This window comes from Ictalurus furcatus, chromosome 11 (genome assembly GCF_023375685.1).
Source record: "Ictalurus furcatus strain D&B chromosome 11, Billie_1.0, whole genome shotgun sequence".
Taxonomy (NCBI): Eukaryota; Metazoa; Chordata; class Actinopteri; order Siluriformes; family Ictaluridae; genus Ictalurus; species Ictalurus furcatus.
In genome coordinates, this window is record NC_071265.1 from 27,901,182 (window position 1) to 27,925,627 (window position 24,446).

Consider the following 24,446-nt stretch of genomic DNA (forward strand, 5'->3'; position numbering starts at 1 on the left):
TTTTTTCTCCTCACTAAAAAACTCGAACCCCTTAAAAGGGTCCAGACTTGCTTGGATAAATGTATGCTCTGAGGATTTGACATCCAGCACTGGCTGCTCTCAACAGGAAGCTGCGTTGCTAACGAAGTGGTAAATTCAGTGTTAATGAGTGGCTTCACTGTTACCACCTCCAAGGTAAACCTTCCCGGCTCCATATTCTCTCCATCTGTTCTGGTGTGAGGGGGCTTTCGGAGGGGGAACAGACGCTCCACATTTAAAGCAAACTTCACTGAAAGCCCTGAACAGCAGGGTGGCAAAGCCATCAGAAGCCGATTTCGGTATTAAATTTACAGGCCTCATTAGCTGCCAGCTTCCACACCAATCTGTTCCATACACCACAAACAGGGGTGAAATGCAATGCATCTTTTAAAAATGCATTCACTTCTATTTACTCCATTTAATCAATGTTAAAAGGTTGACTTTGCCTTGCTGGGAGCTATTTACAAGGATTACAAGATTAAATAAATTGTGCACTCCTGTGCAGGGATCAATCTGAAGCGATTAGCTCTTTTTTTCCTCCCTCTTCCAATCTCACGCTCACTTTTCTTTCATTCCCTCCTTCCTTGCCTTTGAACATGTTCAATAACAAATGTACAAACGAGGACGAATCAGAAGAGAGCCCACTGTGATCTGTCTAAATTAACTGCAAAAGTAAAAGAGCACTTAACACTTCCACGACACACATATGTCACTGTGCTTTCTCTCTCTGCCGCTCTCTGCTCTCTCCATCAGCACTTGCTCTAACACTTAAGTTACACCTCATCTTGAGGTTACTGCTGAATAAATCTGAGGTGATAATTGCATATTATCATTACACATTATTCTGCAATCCCGGAAGATAAACTTTTCTTGGATATATTTATTAATCAGAGGGGAATAAGAACTACCGGCAATGATCTACTTTGTGTTTTGAACTTCTAATTTCTTTTCTTCCTACTTACTCTGAAAAATACACACAAGTGCTCTATAAATACAAATTACACTGATTGGTCAAAATAAAGAAAATAAAAGAAACGAAAAAAAAAAGGACTGCTGTTAATCTGGGGCGGGGGGGGGGGGGGGTGTTAGTAACTCAGTAATAACGCCCGTAAAGAAAATATACTAGTATAAATTCCTTGCTTATTGTAATCATTGTATTTAATTGCAGTTATACCATTAGTTGTGATTAACAATTTATACATTTATTATACGTATGTAGGTTTAGCATATAGCGTAATACAATTTTTTATACTCCTAAACCATTCAGTGAGCCCTCGTGCCCTGTGGATATGGAGTCACCCTGGAGGAGAACACGCCATACACGATGGACGTTTTATCGTAGGATAATGGGGATTAGTCAGAATGACTTTGTATTGATTTGTAGTGACATAGGGGGCATGTGGACCCAAAATATGCCAACAAAACACCTCCTAACGCATAACGGAGTCAGAGGAGCCACCTGTGCACCTCTACATGCACTTGCCCACTTGTCAGGAACACGGTGACCTCGTATCTGTCCATATCTAAAAATGGACAGCGAGTGTAGCTACAATGCAGGTTTAACTAATAAACTGGCAACTCTGTCATTTTTGCTCATTCCGACTGTAACATCCCTGGGGTGTATACTTTAAAAAAAACCACTGAGGAAAAGTTTTGCTGCAGTTCCACAAGTTGCAAAATTAATCAAGGGAGGTTACTAAAAGCAACTTGCTGTTCCCCCCCCCCCCACCCCCCTCACAGAGAAGGCAGAAAGGTGCACAGCCCAAAAACTTCCCTTTTTGAACACTTTTCCAAATAAGAGCTCAGAAATAACTTGCCTTTATTACACTACTTACTCACAGCACAGAGGTGCTCGCTTGGAACATCTCCTCCAAAAAAAATAAATAAATAAAATCTCACCCTCAAACAAACTAGCGCTCATCGAGAAGCAGAGTCTGACAATTCAAACATCCTAGACGGCACAAATGGTGAGAGGCTGCATTTTCCCTGGGCAGCTGCTGAAAGCTACGCTGATGCAAAGCTGCAGCAACGTGAGCTCATCCCGATTAAAAATGGACCACCGAATTCGAAAAACGACAACACAACACACCCTGTCCTGATACGGTCTCTCTACAAAGCCAAATTAAAAGAAATTCGACACCTATTCACCTCTTCCCAGAGCTCATCAACTATTCCCAAAATAGAGGGAAAGTTCGTTATTGAGCAAGGTTCATGCTTGATGCTAGCTTTAACATGGTGGAAAAAAAAGAAAGAAAGACAAGAAAAAAAAAGCAGCAAGGGTCTGATAAAAGGGGACAGGCAGCGAGTGACAGTCGGGTTAAGACAGAAGCCGTGTTCGATAGCAGGTAGGGAACATCAAACGGCGAGTTCACAGGAAGCCCGTGCAACCTCATCTTGAAGAAGGATTTTGTTGTGGTGAGTAGATTAGCGGCTGACGCGGTCTCATTTACCATCCAGTAGTGTTCAAGCAGGGATTAAACCATATCAACTTTGAAGCCTTAAACAATACCTTTCAAAATTAAAGGGATTAAGAGAGGGAGGCGTCTGATGGGGCTTTCCCAGGGCTTTGTTAGGTTTCAACTTCCATCTCTTTTTCTTAAAAAGAGAAACAAAGAGCAAGAGCGAAAGAGCACCATGTGGCTGTTATATTGACCCGGGAGCAGAGTCTTGTACAGACGAACCACGGCTCAGGCGATTCAAAAAGTAATTTGGATATCAAAACACATCTTTTGAACGTAAAACACTTCCATATCAAAATTAAAAATGGTATTGCATCTAATGCAAATTTATTCTTCTTGGTAGTCGGATTTTCGGTGGCTGATTGATCTCTTTCGGTGTTTTAACAGGCCTTCTGAATGAGGGATTTCTTTATTTGTTCAGGATGGAAACCTGGCTCACGTACGTTTATAAATAAAAGTTTTCATGAAATCAGACTTCAGTTAAAACTGAACTATTTCCAGTTTTAAAAAGCAATGTAAACCTAAATGTAAACCTAAGAAAAAAATAAGTTAAAACGATAAATACAGCTCACATAACTACAAACAGGTGACGTTGGGTCGTGGTTCAGGCTTTTTTTTTTATGCAAGAACTGCATTTAAATCTGATATTTGTGCAAAGCGACACCAAACTGTAGAAGAAACTGATTCTGGCTTCAAGATGGATGCTGCTGCTACTGTGTTTTTGGCCATGTGATGTGATTCGTCCATTTTTTGTGGATAACAGTGTCAGATACAACATAAACAAGTGTGTTTGAGATATTGAAAAACCTGACAGTTTAAATAACATCATTTGGACTAAAGGGAGAAATCGTATGCTCTTTCCCCCCCCCCCCCCCACTCGGTTGGCCTGAAATATTGCTTTAAATCTGTAGAAATTGACACTGATCGTTAGCACACTGTCCCGGTTTACTGTAGGTCTCAAAATATGAGGCTCACAATCAATTTCTCATGTACTCAATTTTCCTTTTATGTTGCTTTTAAAACTCTGAAAAATGCACAGATGTGTGTGTGATTGAGGACACACGCTCAACCATCTGTCTCTGCTTGACTTCTATTTGGGTGGGGGGGGGGGGGGCTGCCCTAACTTTGTCACCATCACTTCGCCTACACAAGTGACTGATCAGATGAAAACGATCCCATGTCGGTGTCGACGCTCGGCTCCAAAAACAGGATCAGGTCTGGCAAGCAGCCACCAGCACACTTACATTTAGAGAAATGTCAAGAGCCGGAGGTATTGGGACGAGGCCGCTCTTATTAGCTTTCATTAAAATGTAGCGCGAAGTGCTGAGCGAGACGCGAACAACATAAGGCAGCAGAAGGGAAGTTAATTTAAAGTAGAGAGGATCAGTAAAGAACTAGAACGATTTCAGCTCTGCTGATACACCAGACATTACATGCAAAACAATTACATTATGTAGTCCGTCAACATGTAAACAGTCCTAACAAATAAGGGCTTTCCCATAATGCACAGTCCTTTTAAAACATAAATAAATTTTAAAAAATGAATGAATGAATAAATAACCCCCCCCACACACACACAACCAAACACACACACACACACACACACAGGGCCTCCTGATCACCTCACCTCATTCAAACATTTCCCTGAGGGTATTTAAAAAAAAGTCACTCTATTGTTATTTGCCTGCTGTTTGTCAATGGTGACCATTAAAGCTGAATGAAGAGGCGGAGCCGCACACAAGCCGCCAATTAACACCCAAGCAGCCCTTGATCAGAGCGACCTTAAAAAAAAAAAGAAAAAAAAAAAGAAATATCAAAAGAGGGCCATCAGAGGAGAGGAGTTTACAGCCGGGACAACGCTGAGACAGGCCTAGTGGAAAGATGGAAATGTCCTCCCAGGAGAGTCACGCCTGGCTGGGAAGGAGAGGCTGGACGGGAAGCGACAGGGAGCTAATGAGTCTAATGGTAAACGTATACAATAAAGAGTGGGAGAAGTGGCTTTTGACGTCCCAATTAATACAAGGTTTAGCAGCAGGGGGCGTGGGGATGGTGTGGCGAGGTCATTAATCCTGCGAGGGAATAAGGGGAAATGTTCAAATGTTAATGATGCATCAGAGCCAAGATCAAAATGTGACTGACCGAATCAAAAAAAAGATCAAAATGTCTCCTTTGACATATGATAGACAATGTAATGTGATGTGTGTGCATGCGTGTGTGTGTGTGTGTGTGGAGGTTTAGCGGTGTGTTCTTCTGTACGAGGGATAGCATATGTAACGATATCGCTTCAATTGGTACAATCTAATGAGGTGAAGAAGTTGATGAAAAATTTCCCCCCAAAAAAAAGTTAAGAAAACTAGCACTCATTTTCAGGACTTGGAAAATAAGTTCAGAAAGCAAGGCTTTAAATCCTCCAGCCTATTTGATGCCTCCTCTATACACAAACACATTATTGTAGTTTATATTGTCGTTTTCATTTCTGTCAGGTTAATGTACTGTAGATGTGACGTGCTGGATTGGAAATTTATTTATTTATTTTTTTTTAAATGAGAGCTACATCGAGTTGAATTTCAGTACAATGCTTAATGGTAGCGATTTAAAACTGCCTGACCGGTTCGTTTCTCTGGCAAGGAAAGGTTGCGACTGCCTGTGAGCTGTTGGGCTCTTTAGCAAGACTCTTAACCTTGAATCATTCAGCTCTACTGTTCAGTTCAAGTCTTCCTCACATGCTTGTTGCTCTGAATGCAATTAATAAATGTCAATACGTTCAGTACTTTATCTCCATTCTGATTCGTCTAAAACGTGCCCATGACATTTGCTTTCCATTTACTTTTCACTCTTGACCAACAGGTGGCCTCACAATTACAGCACAGGTCACGGCACCTATAAGACATGAGTACCAAATGAATGTGCAGACGAACAAAATTCATGACTTTGACAAGGTTTAAGAAGAATACGTGCCATTTCTTTTGAAAACCACATCGTCTTCGTGTATTTCATACATCTCAAAGAGATGATCAAGGACAATGGAGTATCATTACAATTCCAAACTACTTCCTGTTTGAAGATTTAGTGAATCAGTTCCCACAGTTATTAGGTGATCGTAAACAGAAATAACACTGCACACACCACAGCTAGTATCAGACTACCGTCATTCTCCTAATACTGCTAATTTTATACACCGATATATAATCATCACCACACGACTTCAATCCATTCCCTCTGGCTGATCCAAAGTTAATCAAATGTTTGGATACGACAGAGAGCCCTTGGCTTTTCCCCTTTTCAAACTGCTGCACCTTTCATAGGACAGACCGTGTGGGTTTAATTTGCTCAATACCAGAAAATGAATGAAGCTGAAATGTTTGGTACTATTAATCCTGCAATCCCTATGAGACATCTGCTATTTACTGTAGATTTTACTGAGAAAACACTAACAGGGCTGTGCTTGGCGGTTTGTGGTTTTCTTCAGCTTGTTAAATATGATTAATAAAAAATAAATTTAAAAAAATCAAGCTATAGTTATATTTCTGTTATGAAGTTATATAGGTACACGGGATGATACTATAGCGTGGTGGGGGTTTTAATGTGGGCTGCCATTATTTTACTCAGAAAGAACTTTCAGTAAATCTGTGTAGAGCAACTATTAAGACGCTGTCATTTATAGTATTTCCCAATGATCACTCATGTCTATGAGTAGGTCTTTTGCTGGATATCCTATCTATTTTGTCTGACAATTCTAAACAGATTAATTTACTGTAATGAAATGCACTACAGCATACTCAGAAGGTAAATTCAGAATGTTATCCCCTCGTGTTTTCAAAGACTATCCTCCACCCCAGCTGATTATTATTGTTAATGTTTATGCGAGTTAAATAAAAATCAGTGATCCAATTCTGCCCCCTAGTGATAAATCTAACAGGGACGTTGCTATGGTGGAGATGTCTGATGCGAGTTGTGCCGATTCCGTCCATGTACAGCTTTAGAGAGGAGGTGTGAGGTTTTGCGTTTCATGTAATTCCCTTAATGAAGTAGTTAATTAAGGAAAGCCTCTCGTTTGCCTGTTCAGGTGTGGATAAGCGATTGCTACAGGGACATCTCAGTGAAGCCTATTCACGCCTGCAACCTCAGGTGAGGAAACTCGTTACCCCATTAACCGTTAACGTGATAAGGCTCGGGGAAGTTACGGTAACATAAGGAGTTTGGCAGGTGCAGGATGAGAATAAGAGCTGCTGATTTAGAGACACGCAAAGCACGGTCCCATTTCAGTCAAGTAGTCACAGCATATGTGTGAGTACAAGCTTTAAAGAAACAGCTCTTTGGTACCACAAGCAACTGTAAAACACAGTTCTCAATAGCTACTCGATCTGTTCGCAACACGAAGCAGGTCACAGATCACTGTCCAATTACGCAAAGTCGTTTTGTCAGGTTTGCACATGCAAACGATACCAGGAATCGGATTTCTTTTTGACTTTTGTGGGGTGTGCCAGGAAGAGAAGACGAACGTTGCCATGACGAGGTTGCCAGGCAAGTGTGACTGACAGCTCTTATTTCATTTGACTGCTGATCACACCCAGTTATAGTATCACAGCAGTTCACACATCCCAGCTCGACTCAAAGTGTCGCCGAACGTCTGCAACATCACACACACACAAACACGACACTGTGTACACCTAGGGTGAGCTTTGCTGAAAGTTACAATAGATCCTGCATTGCCATCTATTTTTTATATGCAATATATTATACTGTATGCAATTAATTATATAGGTTATGAGGAAATATAATAATATTAAATGCAATTACATATATAATGTATGCAACAATATCCATCAGCCATCTGTTTAAATATAATACTATACTAAATTGTGAGTTTCACTTTATAAGATATTATGAACCCAAAACCATAATCTTAAGAAATAATACCACATATATAACATATGTATTACATGAATGTGCTGGCAACAGGTCTTACCAATAGTTTCCAAAACAGTGGCACCATCCAGACATGTGATCGCCAGCCTAGAAAAGAAAATATATATGAGAAATATGTTTTCTTGAACACAAAGCACATGCAGCAGATCAGGCTGTGCAGCAAGATGAGACTTCTTAGGGGAGAAAAAAAGAAAAAAAGAAAAAAAACCCAAAAGCCTTTTTCATCAAGTTCAGTGTATAACTTTTGTTACAAATACTATCGTGTATGGGAGGGGGGAAGGATGGGCGTGAGGAATTTCGGAGACCTGCATTTGCACAAATCATGGTCCAGACCAGCCCAAACCTGCCCCTGAACAAAGCTCCTAAATATAATCACTTCAGGTCATTGCATCATAAAAATACCTTACCTTCCCACTATTATGCTCTTGCAAAGAAAAAAAACTTCTCCAAAACCAAAACCTGCTTTGAGGCTTAGCATGAGTTAACGTTAGCAAGTAAATTACATCAGACCCTTAAAAAAATAAATAAATCTGTCTGCTCTGATAAGAAAACGTATAACAACCCGCAACGCCACTCCTTCATGCACGTTATACTCAATAACTTGTGCTACACAGAAGGAAAATTCAAACTGCTCCTGACTACTTCCAAAGCGTTCCATGGCCTCACCTGAAGCTCTTCATTCACAAACTACCACTCACAGCTTAAACCCCAACAGACCCACGTTCTCGGGTCTACATAATCCTAACCCACCCACGCTCTTTGGTTCTCCAGCACTGACCTCCTCACCATCCCACACTCCCCGACGTTAACCCACCTGCCAGATATTCTTCATTCTAGGGCTGGGCGACAGACACAAAATCTTACATCACAATATGGATCATTTCAAATCTTGAAATGATGTACAGTACTGTGCAAAAGTTTTGGGCACCCTACTTTTTAGTAAACTTTGTTATAGATTTTATTTATTTTACGACTTCTACATTATCAAGTCAGTACAAAAACCATTTTAGATTCCCAAATATTAGTTTCCTTGCACGAAATTAAACATTACCGAAAAGAATTTGTATGTCATTAAAGAAAGCAGCATAAGAGACCACTTTTCAGACGATTAAAAATAAATAAATAAATAAATAAATAAATAAATAAAAATGATGGGGGAGGCTTTAGTTACAAAAGGTTGAGATCCTCTGGTCTAATTAAAACGCTCCGATCAAAGTAAACACAAGTAAAACAATATGTCTAAAGGCAACGAGTAACAAACCACAAGGCGCGGTGAAAGTGAGATTTTATTATTTATTTTCAGACTGTAGTTTAATTATCAGTGCTTTTTGTGCATCCATTAAAATAATGCATAAGCATTTATAATATAAACACGTATATATTTTTTATATTTAGATAGATAGATAGATAGGACAAACAGTTGTGTTAATATAAAATTGAATAATTTTATAAGTTATACACACACACATACACATTTTTTATATTATATATATATATATATATATATATAAATAAATAACACTCAGTTTGTGGATTTTATTCAAAATAAATGAAAAAATAAATAAACAATCAGCCGATTAATCGATTTTGAAAATAATCGTTACCTGCAGCCCTACTGCGAGCTACATGCTAGTGAAAGGCACTTTCTTTTCTCCTTTTATGTGGAAGCGACGTTGAACAAAACCATCACAAATGAGAACAAGAAAAACATACTGTTAAAACCTGAACAATATGAATCCAAAATGTAAAAAGTAAATATTAAAATGCTCTATTCAATTTCAAGTTTCAGGAATACAAAAGGACAGACGTTAGGTTAGACGTTAGACCTTTTTAGGTACAAGTTCCTCATCTTTTAGTTGGAGTAAAGCCTGTTCTGTGTCGGAGTGTTGCGGGGAGTTTTGCTCTGCCACGTTCCTCCATGTTCCTCCATGAAAAGTGTCTTTTGTGACATTGGTGATGTAGGAAAATATCTACCATTTTAATTCATTTACAATTATTCATTTAGCAGATGAGGGACCGTCAGTTTGAAAGTTCTGGAACTGGACCTCAGGTCTGGCTGGGTAGATCCTACCTGGTGTCGGTCGTTAACTGATCGAGAGACTACTCCTATTGTACTACGATAAGCATCGCCATATCACAAGGCCCTACTTCAGATATTCTTGCACTGGGCCTCTTCCCATGCCACTCCAACTCCTACACAACCTGCACTATTCGTTCCTCCGACACCGGCCTCCTCCCGCCCCTTGTACCTTAAACCCCAACTGTCTTTTACAATCAGGTTCTTTTGATCCTGCCTTCTTTACCAGTCTTCATAATTTAATCCATAACCTCTAAATCTCAACCCGCTTGCACTCCAAGGTTCTCGGACACTGGTCTCCTCCCATCGCTTACACCTTGACCCTAGTCTCACATCTATCTGACTGTCACCAACAATCATCAGGTTGTTCTGCATAGTAGTTCCAGATAATCCACATTTAATCCCTCAACTCATCTGCAAGCCCCTGCTTTTCAAGCTCTGATCAAAACATACAATCCATACATACAATCCTAAAGCGTTCATCATATCCTACCTTTTCAACTCTTTGGCCTTCATAATGGTTACAAATCGGCTGAATGGGCAACATTTTTTTTTTAGATAGTTTATCTACGTTACCTACCACGGCATAATGAATTAGAGCGGCACAATATCTTGTGATCGGATCACAAGGAGCCATTATCCCTGTTTTTGGACAACTGTATTTAAGATCTATTCTTTTAGATCTGTATTTAACACCGCCCACTTGTGGTCTGATAACCATAGGCAGATGTTAATACCAAGTCAGAACAAGGCCAATATGACCTTGATTTGTCCACATCATGCAGTTAAAGTATGCTTCTTTCTCCCTTCGTAAACTCTGCTTGGGTTTAACAAAAGGAATTATACACATTTGTATGCATTATAAAACAATACAGTTAAACCATATAATACGTGAGTGAATGCAAGGGTAAATGTGGCGTGTAGCTGAGGAGGAGTACATGTCTCTTTTTTTAAGTGTCTATAATAGATTTATGGAGGACTCCGTGTTCTGGATTTTGCTGAAATTCCTCTGCGGCCCGATTACAGTTCTGCTGGGTTGCTAATTCAGGCTCCTGTAACTCCCAGCATTTACATTTAGAGCACAGCGGGACTGGAACATGATGGTGCACAGAAGTGAAGCAATGAGTATTTATTAATTGTGCATATTCTAGAAATACAAGCCTGTGCAAATATTTGATTATGCGTCACTCTGTAAGGTCAATTTGCACAATACTGGCTTGCAGTGTTTCACTCATTGAGGCTGACAAGGCTGTCTGCAAGAGATCGGCTGGCTTGATTGGCTCGTGTGACACGGGGGATATTTATGTAGAACCCCCCATTCATATCTGTGTAATTGCATTGCCACTTATATTCTACTGACACCCCTCAGGCATTAGTTCCACATGCCTGTTTGCTTTAAAAAGAAAATGGCTGCTGTAAATAAACTGTAGGTTTAGGCCACATACTTCATTTGGCAGTTAACTAATTAGAACTGTTAAGCCTCTACACTTTCAAATTAGGAACACCGTTATAAATAATAATAATAATAATAATAATAATAATAATAATGCTCCTGTATTAATTCAAACAAATATATTTTTAGCTAAATCTAGTAGCCCAGTTTTAAAACATTGATTTAAAAAGAAAAAAGGTCACTCAATGTCATGTAATACCAATGGTGAATGATTTTATTATCCAATTTATAACTTTGATCTAATAATTTGCCAGGCACTTTTTCCAGGGATCTCAGGACAGCGCAACAGATATCGTGTCATCCGGTAGGCGTGGCCTATTTTGAGAATCTGCACAGGTCAATGATCATGAGCAGTTTGGGAAGAAAAGCCATTTGCTGCAGATCTGTCTGTGATCACAGGGGTTTTACATTTATACTGCTATAACTTCAGATACCTGTCCATGATCGCAGGGGTCTCATGCACAAATACCCTTTTACATTTATACTGCTATAACTTCAGATACCTGTCCATGATCACAGGGGTCTCATGCACAAATACCCTTTTACATTTATACGGCTATAACTTCAGATACCTGTCCATGATCACAAGGGTTTCATGTTTGAAAAATACTATTGTCCCGAAATGCTTGTTTCACTTAAATAAGCCCACTTTGCTCCTCATGCAAGACTAAAAATCTGCACTTGGTTCTTTTTAACCTCTGTATCATTTCCTCTGCTGTTGCCCCTTTATAAAAAACAAAAACTCAGAAATGATCCGTGTTTTCATACTCAACTTCATACTCAACTAGTTAATTTAGCATTTACAGGATTTAAAAAAAAAAAAAAAAAAAGTTTTTAAAAAAAATGAAAAAATAGTTACAGATATGATTGTTTTGTCCATCTTACATCCCTGACTCTGGGAATGCACGCACAAAGTATTCTGCGCATGCTCGGTCTCCCGTCATTTTTTTTTTGTAAGAGGGCGTCTTTGCCACACCTCCAGAAATGCCCATTTTACGTCACGGTACTGAAAACCCTGGAATTTAGCGAATGCCCTAATAATTTGGAATTGTTTGGATAAGATATGATAAGATAATACTTTATTAATCCCCAGACGGAGGAATTAGGGATATGCTCCGTTATCACACGCTTCCATTTTGTTTATTATCTGCTGAGTTACAGAGTTAAATCCCACAAAGTGACCAAACATTGTAACTGTGTAGAGGCCTGGGGAAACTCTACACATGGTCAAATTTCCCATTTTCTACAGTATAGATCCCATATCTCCCAATATGAACTGCCAAGGCATGTTAAAATAGCTTCTTACACAACATGACACTCAAGTTAAGGTTACAAGGTAACCTAAAGAAATGGCTTTTCCAGGTCATTTGTGTAAATATATTTATGTTTTCTCTGTTGTTGAAGTATATTATTGGCAGAAAAACATTTTGGTTCTTTTTCCAGAATTCAGCCATAGTGTCTTGAACGGATTTCCCCCAGACAGCCACACACTGCGTTTTTTCATAATCACTAACAATGTTTCTAGATTGTGCGAGCAAAGGTTAAAATTTCAGAACGTCACAAGAGTGATCTTACTTACATTACCAGTTTTTGCTGTATTGCAACATCCCATTTTTTAAAATTAAAATATCAGCAAAGACTCGAACCTCCTTAGGAGTGTTGTAAAATCCGTTAAAACAAGTGGCACAAATCAGACACTACACTACAAGGCCAGGCCAAACTTGGGCAAGAAAGGCAATTGGCCGAGAAGTGTCCAAGAGTCCAGTTGCAACACTGAAGGGGTTACAGAGTTCACTGGCTGATATGGGAGAACCTGTGCACTCAACATCAACTCTTCACAGATATGACCTCTGTGGGAGTGTGGCCAAAAGGGAACCATTCCTGCGACAGGCCATGGTAGAAAATCTGCAAACTTTTGGAAAAAGATACTGTGGTTTGATGAGAAAAGTTGAGCCATTGGTTTAAACCAAAAAAGCACAATGTTTTGCACAAACCAGATACAGCCCAGAGAACACCATTCTATGAACAAGAATGCTGGTGGTAGAACCATGCTCTAGGCTTGCTGTTCTGCAGGAGGAACCGGAGAGATTTTTGCAACCGCAAGCAAAGCTCACACACACACATATGAGACAACTCAAATCTGTAGTTTCTGCAAAAAGACAATTCACACTGCAGGGGTGAAGACTTATCAATTAAGCAGCTTTTAAATTTTCAAACAATTCTCGGAACAATGAAATACTCTATTTAATTTTATTTCTGGAGCGAGTCACATCAAAATGAGCAGAAGAGAAATAAAGCAGTTCTGATATGCTTATATTTGATGTTGCAATACAGCAAAAAGAGAAATAAACATTTGAAGGGAGGATATTTTCTGAAGGCACTGTACAACACATCTCAAAGTAACATTGCCCATTTAAAATAAAAACTGTAGAATTAAGCAAATCTGACTGCACAAGACTGAATCACATTAAACTTGTACCAAGAAATCATCACTAAATCACTGTCAATACATCTTTCATAAATCAGATCACTGATAGAGATGTGTGCCATGTCACAGACCTAGAGAAACACGCTCCGTTGAAATCCTTGATATTTTGTAGATTTTAAACCAGAACATCCATCCCATGTGGAGTTTATTACATATCCATATACAAATAACTCACGACAATGACATGCTTTCAATGGGTCGTTTGGATTTGGTTGCAGTGACGAGCCTGGATAAGTTTCTGGACTAATTAAGCTTTTGAATTAAGAAATAAATGATGAACTGAACACTTTATAGTCTACGCCGGTGTCTGATTAAAAATCTGGCTAAACAACGTGGCAAAGCTGAACCCACCATCCAGAAACTCAATGTCTGGATCATAATCACAAATGACGGTATGTCTGTACATATCATGACAAGCTCAGAGCAAGCGAGAGAGAGAACGGAGGCTGAAAAACAGCACAGCAACGGAACAGCAGTCAGCATGGAGCAGGAAAGAAAAAGCAAGGAAAGTTTAAGGCTTTGATGTGAACCTTGCTGTCTCTGGAAACAAAATGATGCAGCCTAGAAGGCATGACTAGTAAACACCATGCGCATCAGTCAGAAAAAATCTTTTCAGAATTGGGTTTCGAGTCCCAGCTGTGCCACATGCAATAATGAACATGTTGCAACATGCAATGCTGCTAGCGATCAGAAGGTTGATGTTTAAACAGGTTAACCTGTTTTTTTATTGACTTTATAGGTATTTTTCACAAAGCAGCTTTGCAGAACTGGCAACAAAACTGTTGACCATGATCCGATGAGGAAAAAAAAAAGCCTCCAAGAAGGCATGAGGGCACAAACTTGAACTAAAAAGACGCAAAAGTGGAACATGTCCTCTTTGGGCAGCACCTGATCGTGGCACGCATACACAGTGTCACAGGTGTGAGCTGGATTTTGGCCTCCTTATGTACGAAATCAAGAACTTTCTCCAACTGAATGCAAAGATGTTAAAGGACAAGTTCATCCAAAAATAAAATGCACAACATCAGCCAATATGTTTTGTGTCTAATGTTTGCTTTTTCAGATTTATACTGAAACTATACACCTAATGTACAGTGGCTATAAGTTAGAGGTAGCTCAGTGGTTAAGACGTCGGACTACTGATCGGAAGTTTGCGAGTTCAAATCCCAGCACTGCCGAGCTGCTCAGTAGTACAAAGGAGATTAACGTAAATCGCTCTGGATAAGTGCCGTAAACGCAAGATGTAAAAATGGATATAAAACATCTATACACCACTGCTACAATTGCAGGTTTTTGTGATGTAAAAAAATGAAACCATGATAAATTGTTTCAGATCATTTTTCACATTTAAATGTGATGGCAACAAATTTAATTCAAATGAAAGTTTGAAGAAAAAAAAAAAAAAAAAAAAGGAAAAAGCCCAACATCATACAATAATCTGGTTGAATATGGTCCCCTTTGAAAGTAGTGGAAATACTTCAATACACTGCTAGTATGTGACACTGACTACGTTTACATGGACAGCAGTAATCTAATTATTGACCTTACTCTGATTAAGATAATATTCTGATTAAGGTGTTCACATGAGTCGCTTTTAGAATACTCCTGTCATGTTCCCGTTTTACGTGTTTTAGAACATAATTAGATTAACGGCACACGTCATTACGTCACCGCGCCACGCCGTCCGACGTCCCTCCAGAATTTCACGTATCAGCATACAGTTCGTCTTCGTTATGGGACCGTGTACAGTTTCGGGTGTTTTTATTTTTACGAACGCTTTAAGTACAGTTAATTATTTGTCACGCTATACGTGCTAGTAGACGACTGCTTGAAGCCGTGGGCTGCGTCCCAAACCGCATACTTACCTACTGTATAGTAGCCGCGATACATGCATTTCGCCTGCTATAGACCTGTAGTAGGCAAGTACGCGGTTTGGGACGCAGCTATGCTCTCGTTTGCCGTAAAACGGTTGAGCACTGCCGTGTGTGATCGTGTCCTGTCGCAAAACACAGTGAAAACTCTCACACGACGTTAATGTGATTAAGGTGTGTAAATATCTGTAATACACCTTGATAATGCGACTAAAACAGGAGTACTCTACCCATCTTCATTCCATTTGTGTTTACTTCGATTATGACCTTAATCGGATTAAGGTAATTAAAAATTGCTGTTTACATGCTAGTTCCTTAATCAGAGTATTGTCTTAATCGGGTTAATATCGGATTATCGTTGTCCATGTAAACGCACTGAATCTCTTGTCAAATATTCAGCAGAGCATATTAGAGCTCTGTCCCATGTAAAAATGTTTTTGAGGCAGTGTTGCTGGAACGAGTTTGTGCAAGTGCAATAACCCAAACTTGCTTTCCATGTCATTATTCAGAATGTGGTAGTCAAATCTCACCTTTGCACAATATCTAACATAAAAAATAAATAAGCTTTAACAGTATTTCATGTACAGCCACAAAGACAACAACTAGCAGTAAAGCTAGCGTTCAGGATGAGCAAAATTCTGAATTTTTTCACCAATGCCGACACTATTTCTGGAAATAGAATATTGTTGACATGCACTGTTAATGTTCAACAGTCTTTGAGTGCACACACTGCTCTCTTGCTCTCATTCTCTCTCTCTCTCTCTCTCTAACAGGTAATGCAGGTTTTACTTTTAATGTTTTTAGAAAATAATCCAGTTAAATTGACCAGCCTCTCATATTTTCCTCACAGTTCCCAGTTTTTTTTTCTTCATTAATCTGTTTAATTGTGTGTGTGTGTGTGTGTGTGTGTGTGTGTGCGCGCGTATTAGGGATGTCACGAGAACCGATACTCCAGTACCAAGTCAGTACCAACATTCTTAAAGCGTGACGGTACTTGTTTTTCTGCATTTCCGTTGGTACCGATTGTAACGAAAGTACAGAGGTTTTGCTAAAATTCAGTGCTGTGAAAAAGTATTTCCTGATTTCTTCTGTTTGTGTGTGCATCTCATACTAAATAGTTTTAGATCTTCAAATGAAATACGACATAAAACAAAAGCAACCTGAGTAAACACACAATACAGTTTGTTTGTTTGTTTATTTATTGATTGATTGATTGAAGCAAAAAAGTTAACACTACCCATCACCAATCTGAAAAACTAATTGCCCCTTAAACTTAAAATGTGGTTGTGCCACCTTTAGCAGCAGTAACTGCAACCAAACGCTCCTGATAACTGGAGATCGGTGTTTCACTTACTTCTAGGACTAGGATTTACTCCTATGCTTTGGATCATTGTCTTGCTGCATAATCCAGTTGCGCTTGAGTTTCAACTTACGGACTGAAGACCGAACATTCTCCTTTAGGATTTTCTGGTAGAGAGCAGAATTCACGTTTCTCTCAATTATTCCAAGTTGCCCAGGCCCTGAAGCAGCGAAGCATCCCCACACCGTCACACTTCCTCCACCATGCTTGACCGTAGGTATGATGTTCTTTTTGTGCAATTCGGTGTCTGGATTATGCCAGATAGAACAGGACCCTTATCTTCCAAACAGTTCCACTTTCAACTCATCAATCCACAGAACATTCTCCCAATAGGTTTGAAGGTCATTGAGGTGTGTTTTGGCAAAAATCAGACAAGTTTTAAGTGTTCTTCTGGGTTAGCAGTGGTTTTCACCTTGCCACTCTTCCATGGATGCCATTTCTGCGCAGTGTCTTTCTGATAGTGGAGTCACGAACAGTGACCTTTATTAATGAAAGAGAGGCCTGTAGGTCCTTTAATGTTCTCCTTGGCTCTTTTGTGACTTGCTGGATGTGTAGTTGCTGTGCTCTTGGAGGAATATTGGAAGGTCGGCCACTTCTGGGAAGGTTCACTACTGTGCTGGGTTTTTCCATTTTAAGATATTGGCTCTCATTGTGGTCCTTTGGGAGCCTTTGAAATAGCTTTGTAACCCTTCCCAGACTGATGCATTTCAGTCACCTTCTTCCGCATCATTTCTGTTATTTCTTTCAACTTTGGCGTAGTGTGTTACTGGGAAAGACCTTTTAACCAACTTCATGCTGTAGAAAAAATTCTATGTAAGTGTAGATTTGCTTGAACAGGGTTTGCAGTAATCAGGCCTGGTTGTGTCTCGTCCAGCTGAACCCCATTATGAATGCAGCTTCATAGATTTGGGGAATTAATAACTACGGGGGCAAATACATTTCCACACAGGCCCAGTTGGTATTGGATAAATTTTTTTGCTTCAATAAATAACACTTAAACTGCAAAACATTTAAAAACGATATTTTGTGTTTACTCAGGTTGCCTTTGTTCTATCTTAGATTTTGTTTTAATTTCTGAAACAATTTAGTATGAGATACAAAAACAGAAGAAAAAAAAAAATCAGGATGCTTTCACAGCACTGTATTTATAGAGTATTTTTCTACAATAGCACAAAACTCTACTTGAGCTGGGGGGGGGGGGGGGGGGTTTGGAAGCACTGAGGACTAGAGAGAACACTTGACTAAATTAGGGTCTCTCACCTACAACGAACTACTGATGTTGACAGAAATGCAGCAAAAGGGAAAGTGGTTGCTCTTTCATCTGATTTTTGGGAACAGAACTGTGCTTCACACCATGTGGGCTGCATGGAGAGCAGTCAGGTCACTGCAGGCCTAAAGCAATCCTCTCGTCTTTGATATTTGGAGTTCAGCTCAATTTATGACTTTTTTTTAGGTGAAACAGGTTAGAGCTGGAAAATCGGGACCATAGGATAAGCAATGGGTAAAGAAGCACTAATGAATTCTTAACTTTGCTTACCTGACAGCTTACAACGGTCAACTCTCTCAAGTATCCAATTTTTCTCAGGGCAGAATGTACAGCCTGCCTTTACAAGATTGTTATAAAACTCATGACATTTGCTTTGGTGAAACATTTTTCTTGCCTTCATTTGGTAGGCAAGTTAAATCCATGATAGTGTGATGGTTTGTTGTTTTTGTTTTATCCACCCTTAAGGATTTGATGATTTATTTTCCTCATGTGCATTAGTCTGACAAGGAAATATGGACCAGTGCAAAAATGACATCCACATATCTGCCTAGGGAGTGTCATTTCCTTATACATGTTGCTTTCACATTGTTTGCTTAACAGTGAGCATTTGTACCTTTACAAAATAATCAGATACCCAATAAACCTATTTTTGCATTATTTAAGCCAAATGTATTGGCATCCACTTAAATAACGTGAGAAATTGAAAATTCTAGGTTTACATGAGTGTCAATGTGACTTTGCTCTAAATGCATGGCATCAGCCATACATCCATCATCCCTCTTCCTGTATTTTCTACCAGAAAAATCAGACGGGTACAGCAGTTCTATCCAATTATGTTTGCACACATACACAAATACCATCATGGGGAAAAGAAAGTAGGAAAAAATAATGACATCCTCCCTACTTACACAATCTTTAAGAGAGTAATTAGCAGCCAGGTGTTACTAAAGAAATGCACTAAATTGCTGCTGCTCATCAATCTGGGGTGGGTCATAAGACCGATGCCTAACAATTTGAAATTCTCCATTTAACAGTGAGAACGATTGTTCACAATTGGAGAGCCTTCAAGACAGTTGCCAATATTCCTAGAAGTGGGCGTCCCAGCAAATTCCAGTTCAATGTTCAGAGACAAAGAAAAATCCAAGAACTACAACATTTGACCTACAGGCCGCTGTGTGCACATTACATGTTTACGTTCATGACCACACAATCAGAAAAAGACTGAACAAGTATGGCTTTCATAAAAGGGGGGCTAGGAAAAAGCCCATTCTATCCAGTCAAGAGACGCCTTTATACAGTGGGAGAAATTGAATGCGTCAACATTTTTTTCAGTAAATATATTTCCAGTAATGCTATTCACATGAAATTTTCACCAGACATCAGTATTAACTCAAGAAATCCAGACATGTAAAGAAATCCAAACATCAAAGTCCATAAATGAAGTTATGTGTAATAAAGTGGAATGACAGGAAAAAAGTATTGATCACGCTAACTGAAATGTATTTATTACTTAGTGGAGAAGCCTTTGTATGTAATGACAGCTTCAAGATGATTTCTGTATGAAGAAATTAATGGGCCGCAGTATTCAGGTGTGATTTTGTCCCATTCTTCTAAACATATTGTCTTTAAATCTTGTTCAACTGGATTCAAGGCAGGTGATTGACTGGGCCATTCTGACACCTTGATTTGAGAGTGTCCTTTGCTGTAAGCTTTGGATCGTTGTCCTGCTGGAAGGGCCACCCACGTCTCATCATCATCATCATCATCATCATCATCATCATCCTGGTGGATGGCAGCAGATTCTTCTCAAGAATCTCCCGGTAAAGGGCTCCATTCTTCGTTCCTTCAATTATATGAAGTCTGACAGGACCATGTGATGAAAAACAGCCCCACACCATGATGCTTCCACCTCCAAACTTCACTGTTGGTGTAGTGTTTTAAGGGTGATGTGCAGTGTCATTTCTTCTCCAAACATGGTGTGTAGTATGACAGCCAAAAAGTTTCATTTTGCTCTCGTCTGACCAGACTGCACTCTCCCAGTATTTCATAGGCTTGTCCAAAGGAGTTGTAGGAAACTTTAAACGAGCTTCGACATGCCTTTTCTTTAGTAATGGAGTCTTGCGGTGTGAGCGTGAGCAGTGGAGTGCATTGCCTATTGTTTTCTCTGTGAAGATGGTACCTGCTGTTACCAAGTGTTTCTGGAGCTCTTTCCGAGTGGTACTTGGCTCTTGGGCTACTCTTCTGGCTATTCTTCTGACTCCCTGGTCAGAAATCTTGCGAGGAGCTCCTGTGCGTGGCAGGTTGATGACGGAGTGATGTTGCTTCCACTTGTGGATAATGACCTCAATGGTGCTTACTGGAAGATTCGGAAGTTTTTAAATACGTCTGTATCCGATTCCATCAATATGTTTTGCAAGAATAAGGTTGCGAAGGTCTTCGGAGAGCTCTTTGCTTTTACCCATCATGAGAAGTTTCTTGCGTAACACCTTGGTAATGAAAAGCCTTTTTAAAGACCATCAATTTACTAACCCAGCTGATATTAATTTGCACAGATATGAGGTATAATTACGTTCTAACTACATACAGATGTCAGATGGTTTCTTGCCTTACCTTGCCTTGGAGAACTGCTTTTTCTTAACATCTTCGATACTTTTCTCCACTTTATCACACATAACTTCATTTATGGACTTTAATGTTGTGAATTCTTTATATTTCCAGATTTCTTGAGTTAAAACTGATGTCTGGTGAAAATTTCATGTGAATAACCTCATTGGAAATATATTTACTGGGAAAAAAAATGTTGACGCTTTCAATACTTATTTCCCTCGCTGTAAATGTAAATACAGAGGGTCTACCTCAAGATGCACACTCAAGAACAGAAAGGACAAATTATACTTTGCTTTAAATAAATAAATAAACAAACCATTTAAAAATAGAAAACCCTGCCCAGTTGTAATGCAAGATTAACTTGTACCAGAATGATGGGAAAAGGAGAGTATGGAAAAAGGAAGGGACCATGATCCAAAGCGTAACATCATCTGTCAAACATGGTGGTGGAAGTGTTATGGTATGGGCATATATGGCTGCCACTGGAACCGAGTCACTGTTTTTAGTGATGACCGAAGTAGCAGGATGAACTCTGAAGTGTATACAGCTATACATTCTGCACAGATTCAGTCAAAAACTCCACAAGTGATAAGATACCAAACTGGTACAGATGGATAATGACCCAAAACATACCACAAAAGCAACCTAAGAGCTTATTAAGGCAAAGAAATGGAATGTTCTTAAATGTCAGCACGTCAGAGTCTGCACAAGACTCAGTCACCTGACCTCAATCTGACTGAGCATGCTTTTCACATACTGAAGACAAACTGAAGGCAGAAAGACCTTCAAATAAGCGGCAACTGAAAGCAGCTGCAGTAAAGGCCTGGCAAAGCATCTTAAGGGAGGAAACTCATTTGGTAATGACCATGGGTTCCAGACCTCAGGCAGTCATTGACCACAAATGATTTCCATCCAAGTACTAAAAACTAATTGTTATTTTTGATAATTATCTTAGTTTGTCCAATTACTTTTGAGCCTGTGAAATAGAGGGAATGGCTGTAATTCCTAAACGGTTAATGCCATATTTTTGTTCAACCACTTGAATTAAAGCTGAAAGTGTACACTTCAATCACATATCGACTGTTTCATTTCACATCCTTTGTAGTGGTGTAAAGAGGCAAAATCATGAAAATTGCACCACTGTCCAAATACTTATGGACCTGGCTGTAGTTTTCCCAGCACCTGGTTTATGAATTTTGGTTTACTTTATAGGGGAAATGAATACACATTGAAATGTGTTATTGTTGTCACATGATGTTATTTGTTTGTTTATAGAAGTTGGCGAGGAACACAAAATTATTATTTACGCCCTGATAAATAAGATAATTGAATTGACGGACTGTGTACTTTCTTTTCCCCGATGGATTTTGTTTGTTTGTTTGTGTTTTATTAGAGTGGTTGAAATCACAATCCACCATTATGAAAGTTTTATTTGTTATTATAAGAGTTATTATAGCTTGTTTGACTTGTCACTTTAATTACATGGGTTAACTGAACTAAATGGATTAATGGACCTAATGTGGAAAGATCACTGGAAAGTTTGGTTCCAATAAACAGTCAGCACATTACTGTACACATTTGAATAATAAGTCTGATATTTGGACAGCTCATAAAATAAATATGGGCTGAGGGGTGTCTGCAGATTTTCTTTTACATTTAAAAGGCTCCTTGGCTGCTAAGAGAACCCCATTCACAAACTATTACTGTGCGTGCAGACACACTTCTCTCTCCAGGCTCATTTTTAAACCTTTTAGATGACTCTTGGTCTTTCTATATTGAAGCTAATGACTGCTTATGGCATGCAACATACCCTTTATCTATAAATCTGTTCTCCATAATAATGGTTTTCACTTTATTTGGGCTTTTGCCGAGTCAAATGCCAGCTGTTTTACACACTTGAAGCCATAGATATTTAACAATTTTCCACCACACTTAATGTCTCGCTGCCTTGCTATGCCAAATGCGTTTTCAAAAGAATGTGTTCTGAATGTTCAACAAAAGACTTGCCTTCAGATTACTGAGCTACAGGATGGCCCTGCTGGGGGGGACCAATAGAAACCATGACAGAAATTCTAATGGTTTCCACTACAAATACCATTACCAACCATCAGCTAACCATTACCGGTCCTTAATGGTATCCACTAGACATAACATGCCACCAATAGAAGGCAACAAATTACAAGTAGAGCCCCACAGTGACCATTACAGTTTCCATTAAAACCAATACAATTCCCATTTATAACCATTAAAACCACTACAAATTCTATGAAGGTTTCTGTTGTTGTTTTTTTGTTTGTTTTTCAGCAGGGGACATCCATTGTGCATAGCTTTTTGAGGTTTTGCTTGAAGTATCAGATCCCAAATCTCAGATAGGCTGTAGAGATTGAAGTTTGACATCCTGGGCCAAATCTTCTGGCTTTTTAGTGACTGACAGCACTCCAGGTACATCCTGACACCACCAGCCTTGTATGGATGGATATAATACAATCTGTTCCCAGAAGGAAAACAGTGAAAGTCTGCATGCTTGCAGTAGCAGTGAAACTTTTGCTAATGAGGATTAATTATCATAGCGAATTTTCCATACTCCAACACAGCTGATCCAAATCAGTATTTAATAATAATAATAATAATAATAATAATAATAATAATAACAATAAAAAGGATTATAAACTGGATCATGTGTGTTAAACAGTGAAAACTTGATGAGCATATGATGCTACATTGTGCTGATTTAAGAAAACTTAAATGGCTTCAGCAAGTCTGATTAAGTGGGATGACACTAAAATATTACTCCATGCTGAGTGCCAACATTATGCTCAGTATAGACACTCAACACTACAGTAGTATGCCTCCAGGAACACACACACTGACTTGGCCATTTTCTGCATTTCCACCACAACCGTGTCTTTGAGCTTTCATCCCAAGGACTCCAACCCCAAAGGACACAACCGCACTGTCGGCGGTCATTACATATTACAATATCAGCTAAATACATAATGGCGGACGCTTATAACCGAGTATCAAACCTACCTCTCCGACGCTGGAAATTTGTAGGCAACGACAAGATCGCCATGACACTCGGTTAAGTGCTGGATATTCGGCTGCCATCCATCACCCTGTCGCCATTTTGCCTTTAAATTCCGCAGGTTGAACCACAAACTCCTAGAGGGGTGTCCAGAAAAATCACGACGTCCGTTTACAGAGACCTCGGACACTCTCAACCTCGTGAAACTACCACAGTGAACAGAAAGGGGTGTTATTTATATCAGTTATAATGTTTACCTGCAGAACGTTGTCTTGTTTAATAGTTGCGGTGTTTAGTTCTGAAAATGATCCCCTACTCGGAATATGGATTATTCCACCCAAAAAAGAGGCTAAGGTTAATACATTCCTGAGTGAACTTAGTGCTGTTGAGAGTTACATTAACGTACAAACGGGAATGTTCTGTGTATAATGAACACACCTCATCGTTTAATGACTGAATTTAACGTGAAATATTTCAGAAATGTCTGAAGATTAGTTTAAATCTTGGTTTAATTGCTGAAAAGGAGTTACCTTTTTGTACGCTGTGTTAATCTCCATATTCTGCTCGGGCCTATAATGTGTATATTTGTGCACCACACTGGCATTCAATTTGATTGACTGATTTTCTTTTTATTTCATTTTTTATTATATTTTATATTATTTCGGGGGGGAGATAGTGGCTTCATGGTTAGCATGTTTGCCTCGCACCTCCAGGGTTGGGGGTTTGACTCCCGATTCTGCCCTCCACCAGAGTCTGCATATTCTCCCTTTGCTTCAGGGGTTTCCTCCGGGTACTCCAGTTTCCTCTCCCAGTCCAAAGACATGCGTTGTAGGCTGATTGGCATCTCTAAATTGCCCGTAGTGTGTGTGTGCGTGTGTGATTGCGCCCTGCA

The 24,446-nt window shown here is 39.3% G+C and overlaps 1 protein-coding gene across 1 annotated transcript in view; it reads right to left on the reverse strand.

The window, feature by feature from the left end:
* znf644b (zinc finger protein 644b) overlaps positions 1-23,997 on the reverse strand; it is a 42,155-nt gene extending 18,158 nt beyond the window's left edge. Inside the window, exons 1-3 of the mRNA XM_053635971.1 lie at positions 23,993-23,997; positions 23,560-23,760; positions 7,447-7,493 (exon numbers count right to left, since the gene is read on the reverse strand). Coding sequence (XP_053491946.1) covers positions 7,447-7,493; positions 23,560-23,760; positions 23,993-23,997 — 253 coding nt within the window. The remainder of the gene's footprint in view (positions 1-7,446; positions 7,494-23,559; positions 23,761-23,992) is intronic.
* Between the last annotated feature and the right edge of the window lie 449 nt (positions 23,998-24,446).